Consider the following 13,964-nt stretch of genomic DNA (forward strand, 5'->3'; position numbering starts at 1 on the left):
GGTACAATGCAAATAATAACAGGAATGACGGAAACCATTATCATACTAACGTGATACGGGCTTCGCAGAATAGTAATCACGCCAGAGGGTGTGATCAGCAGCATCCGGGGAGCGGATCTGCTGGGACGAGACAGGGAAACCATTAGCCGCGCCGGTGAGGGGCCGACCGGGCATGGAGAAATTTTGGCGGCCCAGTAACAGGTGAAAACCGAGGTGTCGTCGTTATGAAAATTCCGTGTGGAATAATCAACGGCGGGAGAGTGTGCCAGTGTTAGGAGAAAGGGGTGCGCCCACAAGTAGTAGATCAGCTGTATACACGGTAGTAGAAAATACATTCACTGTCAGTGAGAACAATTTAAGTAGTGTTCCGAAAATCGGTTATAAAGTGGCAGCTGTAACACCCACAGTGGAACTGGAGATTGAGATTAAGAATGATTCGCAATTGTTGAGAGAAGATCAGATGTCGGATAACACGTCCGTCATCGAGCGAGGGGATGCAGAGAGAGATGAGGTCTGGTTAAGGCAGTTCGGTCGCTTATACGACGAACTAAGAGATTATAGGGGCCTGTACGGGAGAAGTGTTTATGGGGAGCGCGGGCAGGATTTGCCGCGTCTCGTCCCGCAGGAAGATAGTGTTTGTGAAGTGATGGAAAGTTCTGGCCCTAACCGGCAGACTTTACCAGAAATAGTTGATGTTAATGGGGAGCACGAGCAAGATTCGTCGTTTTTCGTCCCGCAGGAGTTGGATGTTGAAGTAGTAACGGAAAGTTCTGGCCCTAACCGGCAGACCTTACCGAAAGTTATAGTGGTAGAAGTAGCCGACCCATCCGACGCAAAACTCCAGTTTAAACATTGCGAGAGTATTAAGGAGAAAGATTGCGAGAATTTTAGTGATAGCTGGACACGCTTGGTAGAAAAGCACGTAGATTACAGCGTGTATGAGGTTAGAGCTGACGTTCTACGGTCGGACGATAGCAGTGTGGGTTGCGCAGATCCAGAGGAAGTAACTGCACATACTACTGGGCACATTCATCCAGGTAGATTGGCAGATGAGATCAATCTGGCCAAATAGGAATCAACGAAGGTGACGATTAGTGAGTTGATAGCAAAGCAACACTCACTAGTTGACGAGTTACAGGAAAAGGTTTCGGTATTGGAGGGGAAGCTACAGACAAAGCCTCAGGACAAACGTGTTGAAATTAAAACTGTATGTGAACAGAGGCTGAAAAAGCCGCCAGATAAGCCGAATTTAGGATCAAAGCTGGATGGTTTTTTCTGGAACGACCTGGATATAGACGAGGATTTATTGTGGGAAAATAAAGAAACAGTCGAGGACAAGTGTAGACAGATAGTAGTGTCTGTTAATATGCACGACCCACAACTAAACGTGTTGATTGACACCGGTGCAGAATTGAGTGCTGTATCTGGGAAAATATTTCAGTTACTGATAGACCTGGTATCGTAGCTATGCCAGTAACAGGAGTGAAAATTATCGGTGCTACTGGGAAGGCCAGTAAACCGGTCACAAAGCAGATTTTTGTCAACTTCGAGATATGTGGGGCACGATTTGAACAAGAGTTTGTCGTCGTGCCAGACTTAACTACGGAAGTAATTATCGGGTTAGATTGGCTATTAAAGTACAGTGCAGTGATTAATTGCGAAAGCAAAACTTTGACATGTACGTCACAAGATAAAACAATAGTAGCTAGTTTGGACGAGGCAGGATATGGTGTGCATAGGCAATACCAGCCTATAAACATTGTTAACTGCCCGGATGCCATTGACGTAGGTATGAATTTGAACTACTGTAAGGTGAGGAATCTCGGCACTGACAATAGTGTAGAAAGTGCATTGGAAAGTATTGTAGACGGTGTGTCAAACGTAACACACGAACAAAGACGAGGCCGACTTTTCCGTACCTATTGCCATCACAACCATAGGGCATGGGGCAAATACGTAGCAGAATTTGAGAGAATTATGAACACCTTGAGATATGAGTCTACGGGATTTTCTCCAGAGGAAATCCTGTTAGAAGACAGAAGTAAAAGTTTAGTGGAAGAGATAATCAGATTCCCTCCACGGATTGACATTAGTATTGGTGTGAAAAAAGATCGTTTGCGAGAAATAATGACGCTAAAAGCCGATGCTCGCATACGTCGTCATTACGCTAAAGCGCGTTTTGCTAAGTTTGCAATCGGAGACTTAGTACTCGTACTTGTAAAAGCTCATGAGAAATCGAGCGAGATAGACAATGAAATCACTAACTTTAAGTTTGTTTATAATGGGCCATATAAATTCATTGGTATACTCACACAAATGCTTATTGCTTAGAGTATCCAAGCTCTGGAAAACTATTAGGTATACGGAACATTGTAGACTTGAAATTGTACCAACCAAGGATTGAGTAGTACCACAGAATGGGTAATTTGTACAGTATGTAAATATAGAGTGTAATATTTAACGATTTGCTAGATTGCCATGCTTTTGCCTGACCAAGAGGACATTATAGAAGTTGTAATTAATAAGTAATTAATTTTGACTAAATGATTTAAGAGTAACTAATTATTAATCAATTGAAAACTCCAAGCTGCTAGTTTAAGTTTTCACCTGAGTCACAGTAGATTTATGAATGTAAATATGATTTTGTAACTAGCTGTAAGATTTCATAAATATGTGATTTACTAGTCATTGCCGATGTACCTAGACGCTGTTTTAAGTTTCAGGCTAGTACATGCGTGTGATGATGGACAGTGTTGAGTTATCCACTGTGATACTGTTAATGGACTCCTTGAGATTACTCGGGAGTGAGTTTTTCCGAAAGAATTCAGTGAAACGAATGTTCTGGAAATGCCGTTACACAGGCGAGTGAGATCAAGCGTGCCGCACAGGCTGGCGCAACAATACTGGCGAGGCGGAGCCGCTGTCGGCTCTTGTGCCGCTGTCGGCATTCCTTGTACTTTCGAGTACGGAAGGCTGAGTTGTTTTTCTTCCCCAACACCTGATGTGAAAGAATTCTGCTGTCAATTTTTTTTTTTCGACCTGCTGTGTATTATTTTCTTGTTTAGCGTTGAGTGGACTCTCATGACGAGAATATTAATTATGAAAAGGTTATATAAAAATGTGTATTCTATGTCATTAATTATTAATTATTTTGATATACCTGTTATTAATTATATTGATATACCTGTTTTTTATGACCATGTACTCTGGTTAATTTTGTAAATAGTATTCTATTTCCTGATACTGTAAGGGATTTTGATGATTTTAGAATAGTTATACAATTTTCTATGTTTTCTGTGAATTTTAACGTGTTGTCAACCTGTTTTACTTTGTGTAAGATGACTGAGTGGAATAAGATTAGGGGTGTCTCCACTCAATTATTATGGTCTAAAATTGGTTTATGGTTAATTAGCCTAATGCTAAATTTTCTTGATGTTTTGAGCATATGCATTTCCGCTTTTTTTTTTGGGACACTTTCTGAGTCTGATTAGGTTACACGAACATCCTCAGACAATGTGGGGCACGTGTAACGCCAGAAAGGCATATCCTCCTATTTCCATCTATTGTACTATAAAATTTTTTCCTTAATTTGTTACCTGAACATATGACATTTCTGTGTCTTTATATATTGCAATTGTTTTACTATTATAATTGGTTTGTTTTGTAAATATTATTTGTATTTTTACGCTGAGTCTGGCCTAGGGAAAACTATGCTATCGAACGATTACATCGATAGGTCGTGTGGAGAACCAAAGTGTGTAGGATCTTTCGTAGTGTTGACTCGGCCGCATGGAGCGCGGGCAGAGAGAGTCTGGCTGGAGTAGGGCGGTGGAGAGGTGTGTTGTATGACACTCACGCGAGTTGCCGCGCTCTCGGTGTTTGGCAGCATGTAATTGCGCTCGACTTGCTATGGTAGTTTCTGACACAGTGTCGCGGACGGGAAGCATTAGCTGGTGCACATCAAGAGCCCGTTTCGCCTGGTGACAGTGTCGAGAAGAAGGCGCGCCAACATTCAGCTTCTTCAACAGCAACGGCCGACAATGAGTGACTGTCGCCACCACCTCGACCGAAGACTTCAAACCTTCAATCAACCAACAAGGAAGACTGGAAGCACGTAAAGTTTTAGAACTGTATGGCAGACCTCAGCTTTTCAGACTATTCCATTAGCAAATTACAGCATCTTAGCATGAACCTTTGTTGCTCATTGTCCCAATTGCATTACCAAGCAGGGTCCCTTCCTTTTCCGGAATGAACCCGAGTGTCGTTGAAATGCAAACGCCAGCATTAAAGTAATATCATTCCATTTCACTGCTTTAATTTCAAAGTTCAGTTAAAGTATTCATAGCTGGCTACAATATTTAGATTACACAAGCACAAATTAAGAGTGCGAGTTTTGTTACCATATTTTAGCTTACCTGTGACTGCAGCTCAGCTTGGTACGTACTAAATTTTACTATTGTTAATTGTTCAGAATCATTTAATTCAAGTTCAAAGTTAAATCTCTTATTTCTAAATTGCGTAGATTCAAGTAGCTTTTGAAATGATTGTTGAGGTAGCCCAAGACTAACCTTATTTTATTGAATTTCGTAGTGCTTCAGAAACAAAGTTCACTATTAATTTCAGTCACTAAATTAACTTTCAGTTTTCTGTTTTTATTAATTCTTTTGCTAAATTAAGTCAGAGTGTAGCGAAATTTATTAATTCTGACAAACATTCAGTTTTCACACAGCATGTGTCACCCTTCAGTTGCCACGCTTTTAGTGCTAAATATATGTGCATTAATCTTTCATTTTCAGTTATTATAGTAGTTGTCCATAGGACTGGCGACCGTAATTTTCTCCAAATCTCAAATATCTAATTAACGCCAATTAATTGTTAACGTCATGACCGCACACTTACATTCTTTATTAATTTTACCCTTTTCTCAAAATTAATTTCCACCAATTTCATTTGCATTTTTCCTTTCATTTAGATGTAACCCTTTCCTCCCTCTTTACCAAAAAATTAACTTCGGTGACGATTGCTTTTTCCCAAATTTCCATTAGGTGCACGTGGTTTAATTTTTCACTGTCGTTAAGGTCGATAAGTGAGGGGGAGGTTACAGACTGAAAAAAATTCTGCACATTTCGAGCGAATGATTTGGCCATCCATATAGCCCGATATGAATCCCATCGAACATTTCTGGAACGTAATCGACAGATCAGTTTGTGCACAAAATCCTGCACGGCAACACTTTCGCAGCTGTGGACAACTATAAAAGCAGCATGGCTCAATTTTTCTGCAAGGGACTCCCGACGACTCTTTGAGTTCATGCCACGTCGAGTTGCTGCATTACACTGGGCAAAACGAGGTCCGACACGATATTAGGAGGTATGCCATTAGTTTTGTCACCTCATTGCATGTCTGATATGTATAGCATCTCTGAAGTGGCCTTGTAAACACAAAGTACAGTGGAGAGCATCTACATCCACGTGATTACTCTGCTATTCACAATAAATTGCCTGGCAGAGCGTTCAATGAACCACCTTCAAACTGTCTCTCTACCGTTCCACTCCCGAACGGCACGCGGGACGTAAAGTTAAATTTTGCGTGCGAGCCCTGATTTCTATTATTTTATCGTGATGATCATTTCTCCCTATATAGGTGGGTTCCAACAGAATGTTTTCGCAATCGGAGGAGAAAACTGGTGATTGAAATTTCATGAGAAGATCCCGTCGCAGCGAAAAACGCCTTTGTTTTAATGATTGCCACTCCAATTCATGTATCATGTCTGCGGCACTATCTCCCCTATTTCGCGATAATACAAAACGAGCTGCCCTTCTTTGTACGTTTTCGGTGTCATCTGTCAGTCCCATCTGATGCGGATCCCACACCGCACAGCAATACTCCAGAATAGGGCGGACAAGCGTGGTGTAAGCAGTGTCTTTAGTAGACCTGTTGCACCTTCTAAGTGTTCTGCCGATGAATCGCAGTCTTTGGTTTGCTATACCCACAATATTATCTATGAGATCGTTCCAATTTATGTTATTTGTAATCCCTAAGTATTTAGTTGAATTTACAGACTTCACATTTGTGTGACTTATTGCGTAATCGAAATTTAGTTGATTTCTTTTAGTACTCATGTGAGTAACAACTGCACACTTTTCCTTATTCAGGGTCAATTGCCACTTTTCGCACTATACAGATATCCTATATAAATAGTTTGGAAAGTCGTTTTGATCATCTGATGACTTTACAACACGGTAAATGACAGCATCATCTGCAAACAATCTAAGACGTTTCGTCTCCGACTACTGGAGACATCCTCGGAGGTACAGTGGTTCACCGCTGTACCTCCGAGGATGTGTCCCGCAGTCGGAGACGAAACGTCAGGGGGGAGTTTTATACTTCGACCCCGGCATATCAGTCCGGAAGTTTTAAGTGAAGACAATACCGGTCGTGAAAGCTTACATTGTATGATCAATCTAGGACGGCTACTCAGATTGTCTCCTATGTTGTTAATATAGATCAGGAACAATAGAGGGCGTATAACACTTCCTTGGAGAACACCGGATATTACTTCTGTTTTACTCGATGACTTTCCGTCTATTACTACGAATTGTGACCTTTCTGACAGGAAATCACGAATCCAATCGCATAACTGATGCGATACTCTGTAGGCAAGTAGTTTGGTTAGAAGACGCTTGTGAGAAACGGTGTCGAAAGACTTCTGGAAATCTAAAAACATGGAATCAATTTGACATCCCCTGTCGATAGCACTTATTACTTCGTGAGTATAAAGAGCTAGTTGTGTTTCACAAGAACGATATTTTCTGAAACCGTGCTGACTATGTGTCAATATATCGTTTTCTTCGAGGTACTTCATAATGTTCGAATGCAGTAAATGTTCCAAAACTCTACTGCAAATCGACGTTAGTGCTAAAGGCCTATAATTCAGAGGATCACTCCTACTTCCCTTTTTGGGTATTGGTGTGACTTCGGCAATTTTCCAGTCTTTAGGTACGGATCTTTCTATGAGAGAGTGGTTGCATACAGGGCGGTCCATTGATCGTGACCGGGCCAAATATCTCACGAAATAAGCGTCAAACGAAAAAACTACAAACTTGCCTAGCTTGAAGGGGGAAATCAGATGGTGCTATGGTTGGCCCGCTAGATGGCGCTGCCGTAGATCAAACGGATATCAACTTCGTTCTTTTTAAATAGGAACCCCCATTTTTATTATATATTCATGTAGTACGTAAAGAAATATGAATGTTTTAGTTGGACCACTTTTTTCGCTTTGTGGTAGATGGCGCTGTAATAGTCTCAAACATATGGCTCACAATTTTAGACGAACAGTTGGTAACAGGTAGGTTTTTTAAATTAAAATACAGAACGTAGGTACGTTTGAACATTTTATTTCGGTTGTTCCACTGTGATATATGTACCTTTGTGAACTTATCATTTCTGAGAACGCATGCTGTTACAGCGTGATTACTTGTAAACACCACATTAATGCAATAAATGCTCAAAATTATGTCCGTGAACCTCAATGCATTTGGCGATTCGTGTAACGACATTCCTCTCAACAGCGAGTAGTTCGCCTTCCGTAATGTTCGCACATGCATTGACAATGCGCTGACCCATGTTGTCAGGCGTTGTCGGTGGATCACGATGGCAAATATCCTTCAACTTTACCCACAGAAAGAAATATGGGGACGTCAGATCCGGTGAACGTGCGGGCCATGGTATGGTGCTTCCAGGACCAATCTAACTGTCATGAAACACAGTGTTCAATACCGCTTCAACCGCACGCGAGCTACCTGTATGTGGCGGACATCCATCATGTTGGAAGTACATCGCCATTCTGTCATGAAGTGAAACATCCTGTAGTAACATCGGTAGAACATTACGTAGGAAATCAGCATACATTGCACGATTTAGATTGCCATCGATAAAATGGGGGCCAATTATCCTTCCTCCTATAATGCCGCGCCATACATTAACCCGCAAAGGTCGCTGATGTTCCACTTGTCGCAGCCATCGTGGATTTTCCGTTGCCCAGTAGTGCATATTATGCCGGTTTACGTTACCGCTGTTGGTGAATGACGCTTCGTCGCTAAATAGAACGCGTGCAAAAAATCTGTCATTGCCCTGTAATTTCTCTTGTGCCCAGTGGCAGAACTGTACACGGCGTTCAAAGTCGTCGCCATGCAATCGATGTTGATGTAGGATTCTCAACACCGACGTTTTTGAGATTCCCGATTCTTGCGCAATTTGTCTGCTACTGATGTGCGGATTAGCCGCGACAGCAGCTAAAACACCTATTTGGGCATCATCATTTCTTGCAGGTCGTGGTTGACGTTTCACATGTGGCTGAACACTTCCTGTTTCTTTAAATAACGTAACTATCCGGCGAACGGTCCGGACGCTTGGATGATGATGTCCAGGATACCGAGCAGCATACATGGCACACGCCCGTTGGGCATTTTGATCACAATAGCCATACAGCTATTGGCCCGGTCACTATCAATTGGACCACCCCGTATAACTGCTAAATATGGAGCTATTTTATCAGCATACCCGAGAGGAACATGACTGGTATACAATCTGGACCGGAGGCCTTGCCTTTATTAAGTGATTTAAGCTGCTTCGTTACTCCCAGGATATGTACTTCTCTGTTTCTCATCTTGGTAGTTGTTCTTGATTGGAATTCAGGCATGTTTACTTCGATATTTACTTCGTCGTCTCTGGTGAAGGAGTTTCGGAAAACCATGTTTAATAACTCTGCTTTAGTGGCATTGTCGTCAGTGACTTCACCGGTGTTATCGCACAGTGAAGGTATTGATTGCGTCTTGCCACTGGTGTGCTTTATGTATAACCAGAATCGTTTTGGGTTTTCTGCCAGATTTCGAGACAGAATTTCGTTGTGGAAATTATTAAAAGCATCTCACATAGAAGTATGCACCATATTTCGAACTTCTGTAAAACTTTGCCAATCTTGGGGATTTTGCGTTCTTTTAAGTTTGGCATGCTTTTTTCGTTGCTTCTGCAACAACGATCTGGCCCGTTTTGTGTACCACGGGGCATCAGTACCATCACTTATTAATTTATGTGTATGATCAGATCGGAAGGAGTGAAGACTGTCTCTTAAAAAGGCGTTAAGAGGATTTTTATCAGCTTTTTTAAATAGATATACTTTGCGATTCTTTTTGATGGTTGTAGGTTTTACGGTATTCAGCCTAGAAACAACTGCCTTGTGGTCGCTAATCCCTGTATTTGTCACAATACTCACTATTTGTCCAGTATTATTTGTTGCTAAAAGGTCAAGTACGGTTTCGCAACCATTTACGCTTCGATTGGGCTCATGAACTAATTGTTCAAAATAATTTTCTGATAAGGCATTCAGTACAATTTCGGATGGCGATTTATGCATGCCGCCGGCTTTAAACGTGTGATTTTTCCAGCATATCGAGGCTAGATTAAAGTCACCACCGACTATAATTGTATGAGCGGGGTACTTATTTAAAATGAGAAAGTTTTCTTTGAACTGTTCAGCAACTATATTTTCTGAGTCGGGGGGTCCGTAAAACGATCCAATTAATAGTTTAGTCCGATTGTCAGGTATAACCTCTACCCATACTATTTCACACGAACTATCTTCTTCAATTTCGCTACAAGGCAAACTACCTCTGACAGCAATAAATACTCCACCACCAACTGTATTTAATCCATCCTTTCTGAACACTGTTAGATCGTTTGAAAAAATTTCAGCTGAAGTTATTTCCGGCTTTAGCCAGCTCTCTGTACCTACAACTATTCGAGCTTCAGTGCTTTCTATTAGGGCTTGGAGCTCTGGTTCTTTCCCAACACAGCTACGACAATTTACAACTACAATACCAATCGTTTCTACAACTACCTTACTGTGTTTGCAACAAGCAACAGCACGCAGCCTTTTTCCTACCTTGCTTCCCTCGTAACTACACTTTACTCTCACAAATTCATGTTTGTAACTTTAACAGAGCCTTTTCCAAGAACATAGTTTTTGTTACCAGCAAAAGAGGCAACATAACCTGTCTCGCGGTTGGTGTGCTTCTGTGGAAAGGCGTCTGTGCTGTTCATTAATACCACCTACACAACTATACAATTCTACACCTGAAAATGATGGTATGAACCATCGAAAAGCGTATGTGACTGACGCAGAAAACTGTTTCATTTTATGAAACGTCCCCTTTGAAAAATTAGTGCTGATAAACCTCTTACATTATTTGATTTTCAAACAGCTGAGCAGAACTGACGTACTCAGACATTCCGCTCTTTACCTATTCTCATCAACACTAAACTGACACGCAATATTTCTAGCGCAATGCAATCTGACTTTCAACAATCCCTACAAAAGAATGAGGGGACTAACAATAACCTATAACTTTCATGAATCACTTACCTCACAAAAATCTTTGTTACTCTAACTACTGCAATGCAGCGAGCGCCAATACTGCCAGCTAAATAAAAGATTCTAACTACTGAAGGCACTAACTACTGACATGCATAGCCAGCAAATGAAAGATTTTGATAGAGAACAAACAATGTATTTACCTTAATAATGTTCCAAAGTCATCATATATATATCAGTTCATGATATCCAATATTACAAATTTACTCTTTCTGATGGACACACGTCCAGATCGTCCGCTCTCAAAATTCTGCCATTTCTCTCCCCACATCCACCATTGCTGGCGGCTCACCTCCAACGCTACGCGCTGTTCACATCCAACTGCCCAACACTACAACAGCGAATTCCAACAATGCAAACCAGCCATAGACTGCACACAGCACAATCAGTGATTTTCATATAGAGCGCTACATGGCGTTACCAACATAAAAACCTAAACAGCCTACTTACAATTTATACAAAAAAACTAGAAGTGCAGGCTCACCGGCTACACCATGCTAAATCGGAGAGAACAAAACCTCAGTGACACTGTACTCTTACAACACACACACACACACACACACACACACACACACACACACACACAGAGAGAGAGAGAGAGAGAGAGAGAGAGAGAGAGAGAGAGAGACAGCAAATTAATTCGGTTATGACCATGTGCCTTCAAATGTACAGCGCTGTGCAAAGCTGACAAGCAGGGGAACAGCAGTTGGTGGAAGAAGCAGCATCTAACAAACAAACAGCGTACACGAAAGGGACAAACGGAGAACAAGGAAGTCGTAAATAACTGACAAGCACTTACCTCAGGTTCTGGTACATGCTGGTGTGGACCGGCAGGCCGTCGCTGGCGATGCCCACCTCCTCCGTGTAGACCCAGGTGCCTCCGATGTGGGTGGACCTTTCGAACACAACGCAGGAGTGGTTCTCGGAGGCCTGCACATGACGAGCCGACGCGAGCCCGGCCGCGCCTGCGCCTACGATCGCTATTCGCATGGTGCTACAGGAGGGTGAGGGCGGTCTCGTGATGTAGGAACAGCTCTGACCGGACGTCACTGCACAATGCGGCTTAATGACGCGAAAGTAGCGTTGCAAAGTGCCCGCGGTGACGGGGGCGTGCCGGCGCAGCTAGGCACCTGTCGCGAGCTCTGGCTGCATCTACAGTGCCGGCGGCGGTGAGCTGCTTCTCGAGTGGATCGCTTTTATCGCGGTGCAGCGGCAGATACTGCGACCCTGTTCTGACCCCGTTACCCGCTTGTGAACGAGCGCACAGCCTCACAATCTCGGAGCCGTGCGGTAAACCCCGAGCGGTCGTTTACATAATGACAATGAGAATGACTAGTCACTCAAGTGTGAGAGTTCACATCAGTATGATCGGATACCGAGTGTGGTAGCGAATATTTGCACAGGCTTTATTATCGGTCTATCAGTTACTTCTGTAACACACCGTTTTAGACAGGTCTTTCGCCAGACATTACTTAAATATTCGGAGGTGACGTCTCTGTACAACCAGGGAGGAAAAGTAGATGTTGACAGCTACAACCGAGCAGCATTTATAAAGATACTGTCATTTGTTTTAAAGCCAATAGAGTTTCATGATGGCCGGCCAGTGTGGCCGAGCGGCTCTAGGCACTTCAGTCTGGAACCGCGCGACCGCTACGGTCGCAGGTTCGAATCCTGCCTCGGGCATGGATGTGTGTGATGTCCTTAGGTTAGTTAGGTTTAAGTAGTTCTAAGTTCTAGGGAACTGGTGACCTCAGAAGTTAAGTCCCATAGTGCTCAGAGCCATTTGAACCAAGTTTCATGATGTTGATCGGAGAACAATAACCAAAGATCGTCGCTTGCAACAGCAAGAGGGATAGATGTGACTGATATATTCCTTGTCTCTTCAAACAGGTGAAGCTATCAATATAAACTGTGACCACTTCGCGCCTTTTGTGAGTTAATAAAAGCATCTAGCTCTGTATACCATGATAAGCATACTGGGCAAAAAATTAATCACTCTCGAGGGACATCACGGTGATACCGTGTAACACGGCCGCTGCTCTTGATAACAGCCTCAATTCGGAACAGATTTCAGAGGTTTCTTAAGGAACGCCTTATAAATTACCGGAGAAACAACTGTGGCATTGCGCTTGATAATGGATGCAAGACTCAAGATAAATTAAGAAACATTAATAGGATTTGTCGACCTGGAAAAGCGTTCGACAATGTGAAAGGGTACAAGATGTTCGATAATCTGAGAAAAATAAGTGTAGGCTGTAGGGAAAAATGGGTGAAAAAATATTTACGAGAACCAAGAGGGAACAGTAAGTTTGAAAACAAGAGAAAAATACTGGGATTAGAAAGTGTGTAAGACAGGGACGCAGCCTTTCGCCCCAATTTTCAGTCTATACGAAGGAGCAATGACGGAAATAAAAGAAAGCTTCAGAAGTGGGAGAAGGGTGACAGGATATTAATGATAAGACTGGCTGATGACGTTGCTATGCTCATTGAAGATGAAGAAGAACTACAGGAGCTGTTGAATGAAAGCCGGCCAGAGTGGCCGAGCGGTTCTAGGCGCTTCAATCTGGAACCGCGCGACCGCTACAGTCGCAGGTTCGAATCCTGCCTTGGGCATGGATGTGTGTGATGTCCCTAGGCTAGTTAGGTTTAAGTAGTTCTAAGTTCTAGGGGACTGATGACCTCGGATGTTAAGTCCCATAGTGCTCAGAGCCATTTCTTGTTGAATGGGATAAACAGTGAAATGGGTGCAGAATATGGATTGAGAGTAAGCCAAAGAAATACGGACGTATTGAGAAGTTACAGAAATGAGAATAGCGAAAACTTAACATGAAAACTGGCGATCACGAAGTACACGAAATTAAGGAATTCTGCTTCCTTGAAAGCAAAATAATCCATGACGGATGAAGCAAGGAGGACATAAGAAGCAGAATAGAACAGGCAATGAGGGCATTCCTGGCCAAAAGAACGCCACTAGTATCAAACATACGCCTTAATTTGAGGAAGAAATTTCTGAGGATGTACGTTTGGAGTACAGCATTGTGCGGTAGTGAAACATGGGCCTTAAAAAATCAGAACAGAAGAAGTTTGAGATGTGGTGCTACAGTAGAATGTTGAAAATTAGGTGGACTGTTATAAGAAAAGAGGAGGTTCTCCGCAGAATCGGCAAAGAAAGGAACATATGGAAAACCCTGAATTACTTGAAAGGACAAGATAATACAACACGTGTTAGGGGCTCAGGGAATAACCTTCTAGAAGGGAATGAAGAGAGTAAAAACCGTGGGGGAAGATAGCGATTGGAATATCATTCAGTAAATAATTGACGTCTTAGGGTGCAACAGTTCTACGCTGAAATATTCATGGTGGGCCGCATCAAACCAGTCAGAAGACTGATGACTCAAAAAAAAAAAACAAAAAAAACTACTAATTGTGGGTATGTTGATCGCTACTTTTTACGCGCAGCCCCAAATGAAAATGAATAAAGACAATTTACAAACTCGCAGCATGCTACAGGTGAAAAATCGGTCCGCAACTT

The 13,964-nt window shown here is 42.4% G+C and overlaps 1 protein-coding gene across 1 annotated transcript in view; it reads right to left on the bottom strand.

Moving 5' to 3' along the window:
- Nucleotides 1-11,612, bottom strand: part of LOC124616200 (flavin-containing monooxygenase FMO GS-OX5) — a 145,565-nt gene extending 133,953 nt beyond the window's left edge. The window contains exon 1 of the mRNA XM_047144500.1: nt 11,232-11,612. Coding sequence (XP_047000456.1) covers nt 11,232-11,422 — 191 coding nt within the window. The 5' untranslated portion in view covers nt 11,423-11,612. The remainder of the gene's footprint in view (nt 1-11,231) is intronic.
- Between the last annotated feature and the right edge of the window lie 2,352 nt (nt 11,613-13,964).

Source organism: Schistocerca americana, chromosome 5 (assembly GCF_021461395.2).
Source record: "Schistocerca americana isolate TAMUIC-IGC-003095 chromosome 5, iqSchAmer2.1, whole genome shotgun sequence".
Taxonomy (NCBI): Eukaryota; Metazoa; Arthropoda; class Insecta; order Orthoptera; family Acrididae; genus Schistocerca; species Schistocerca americana.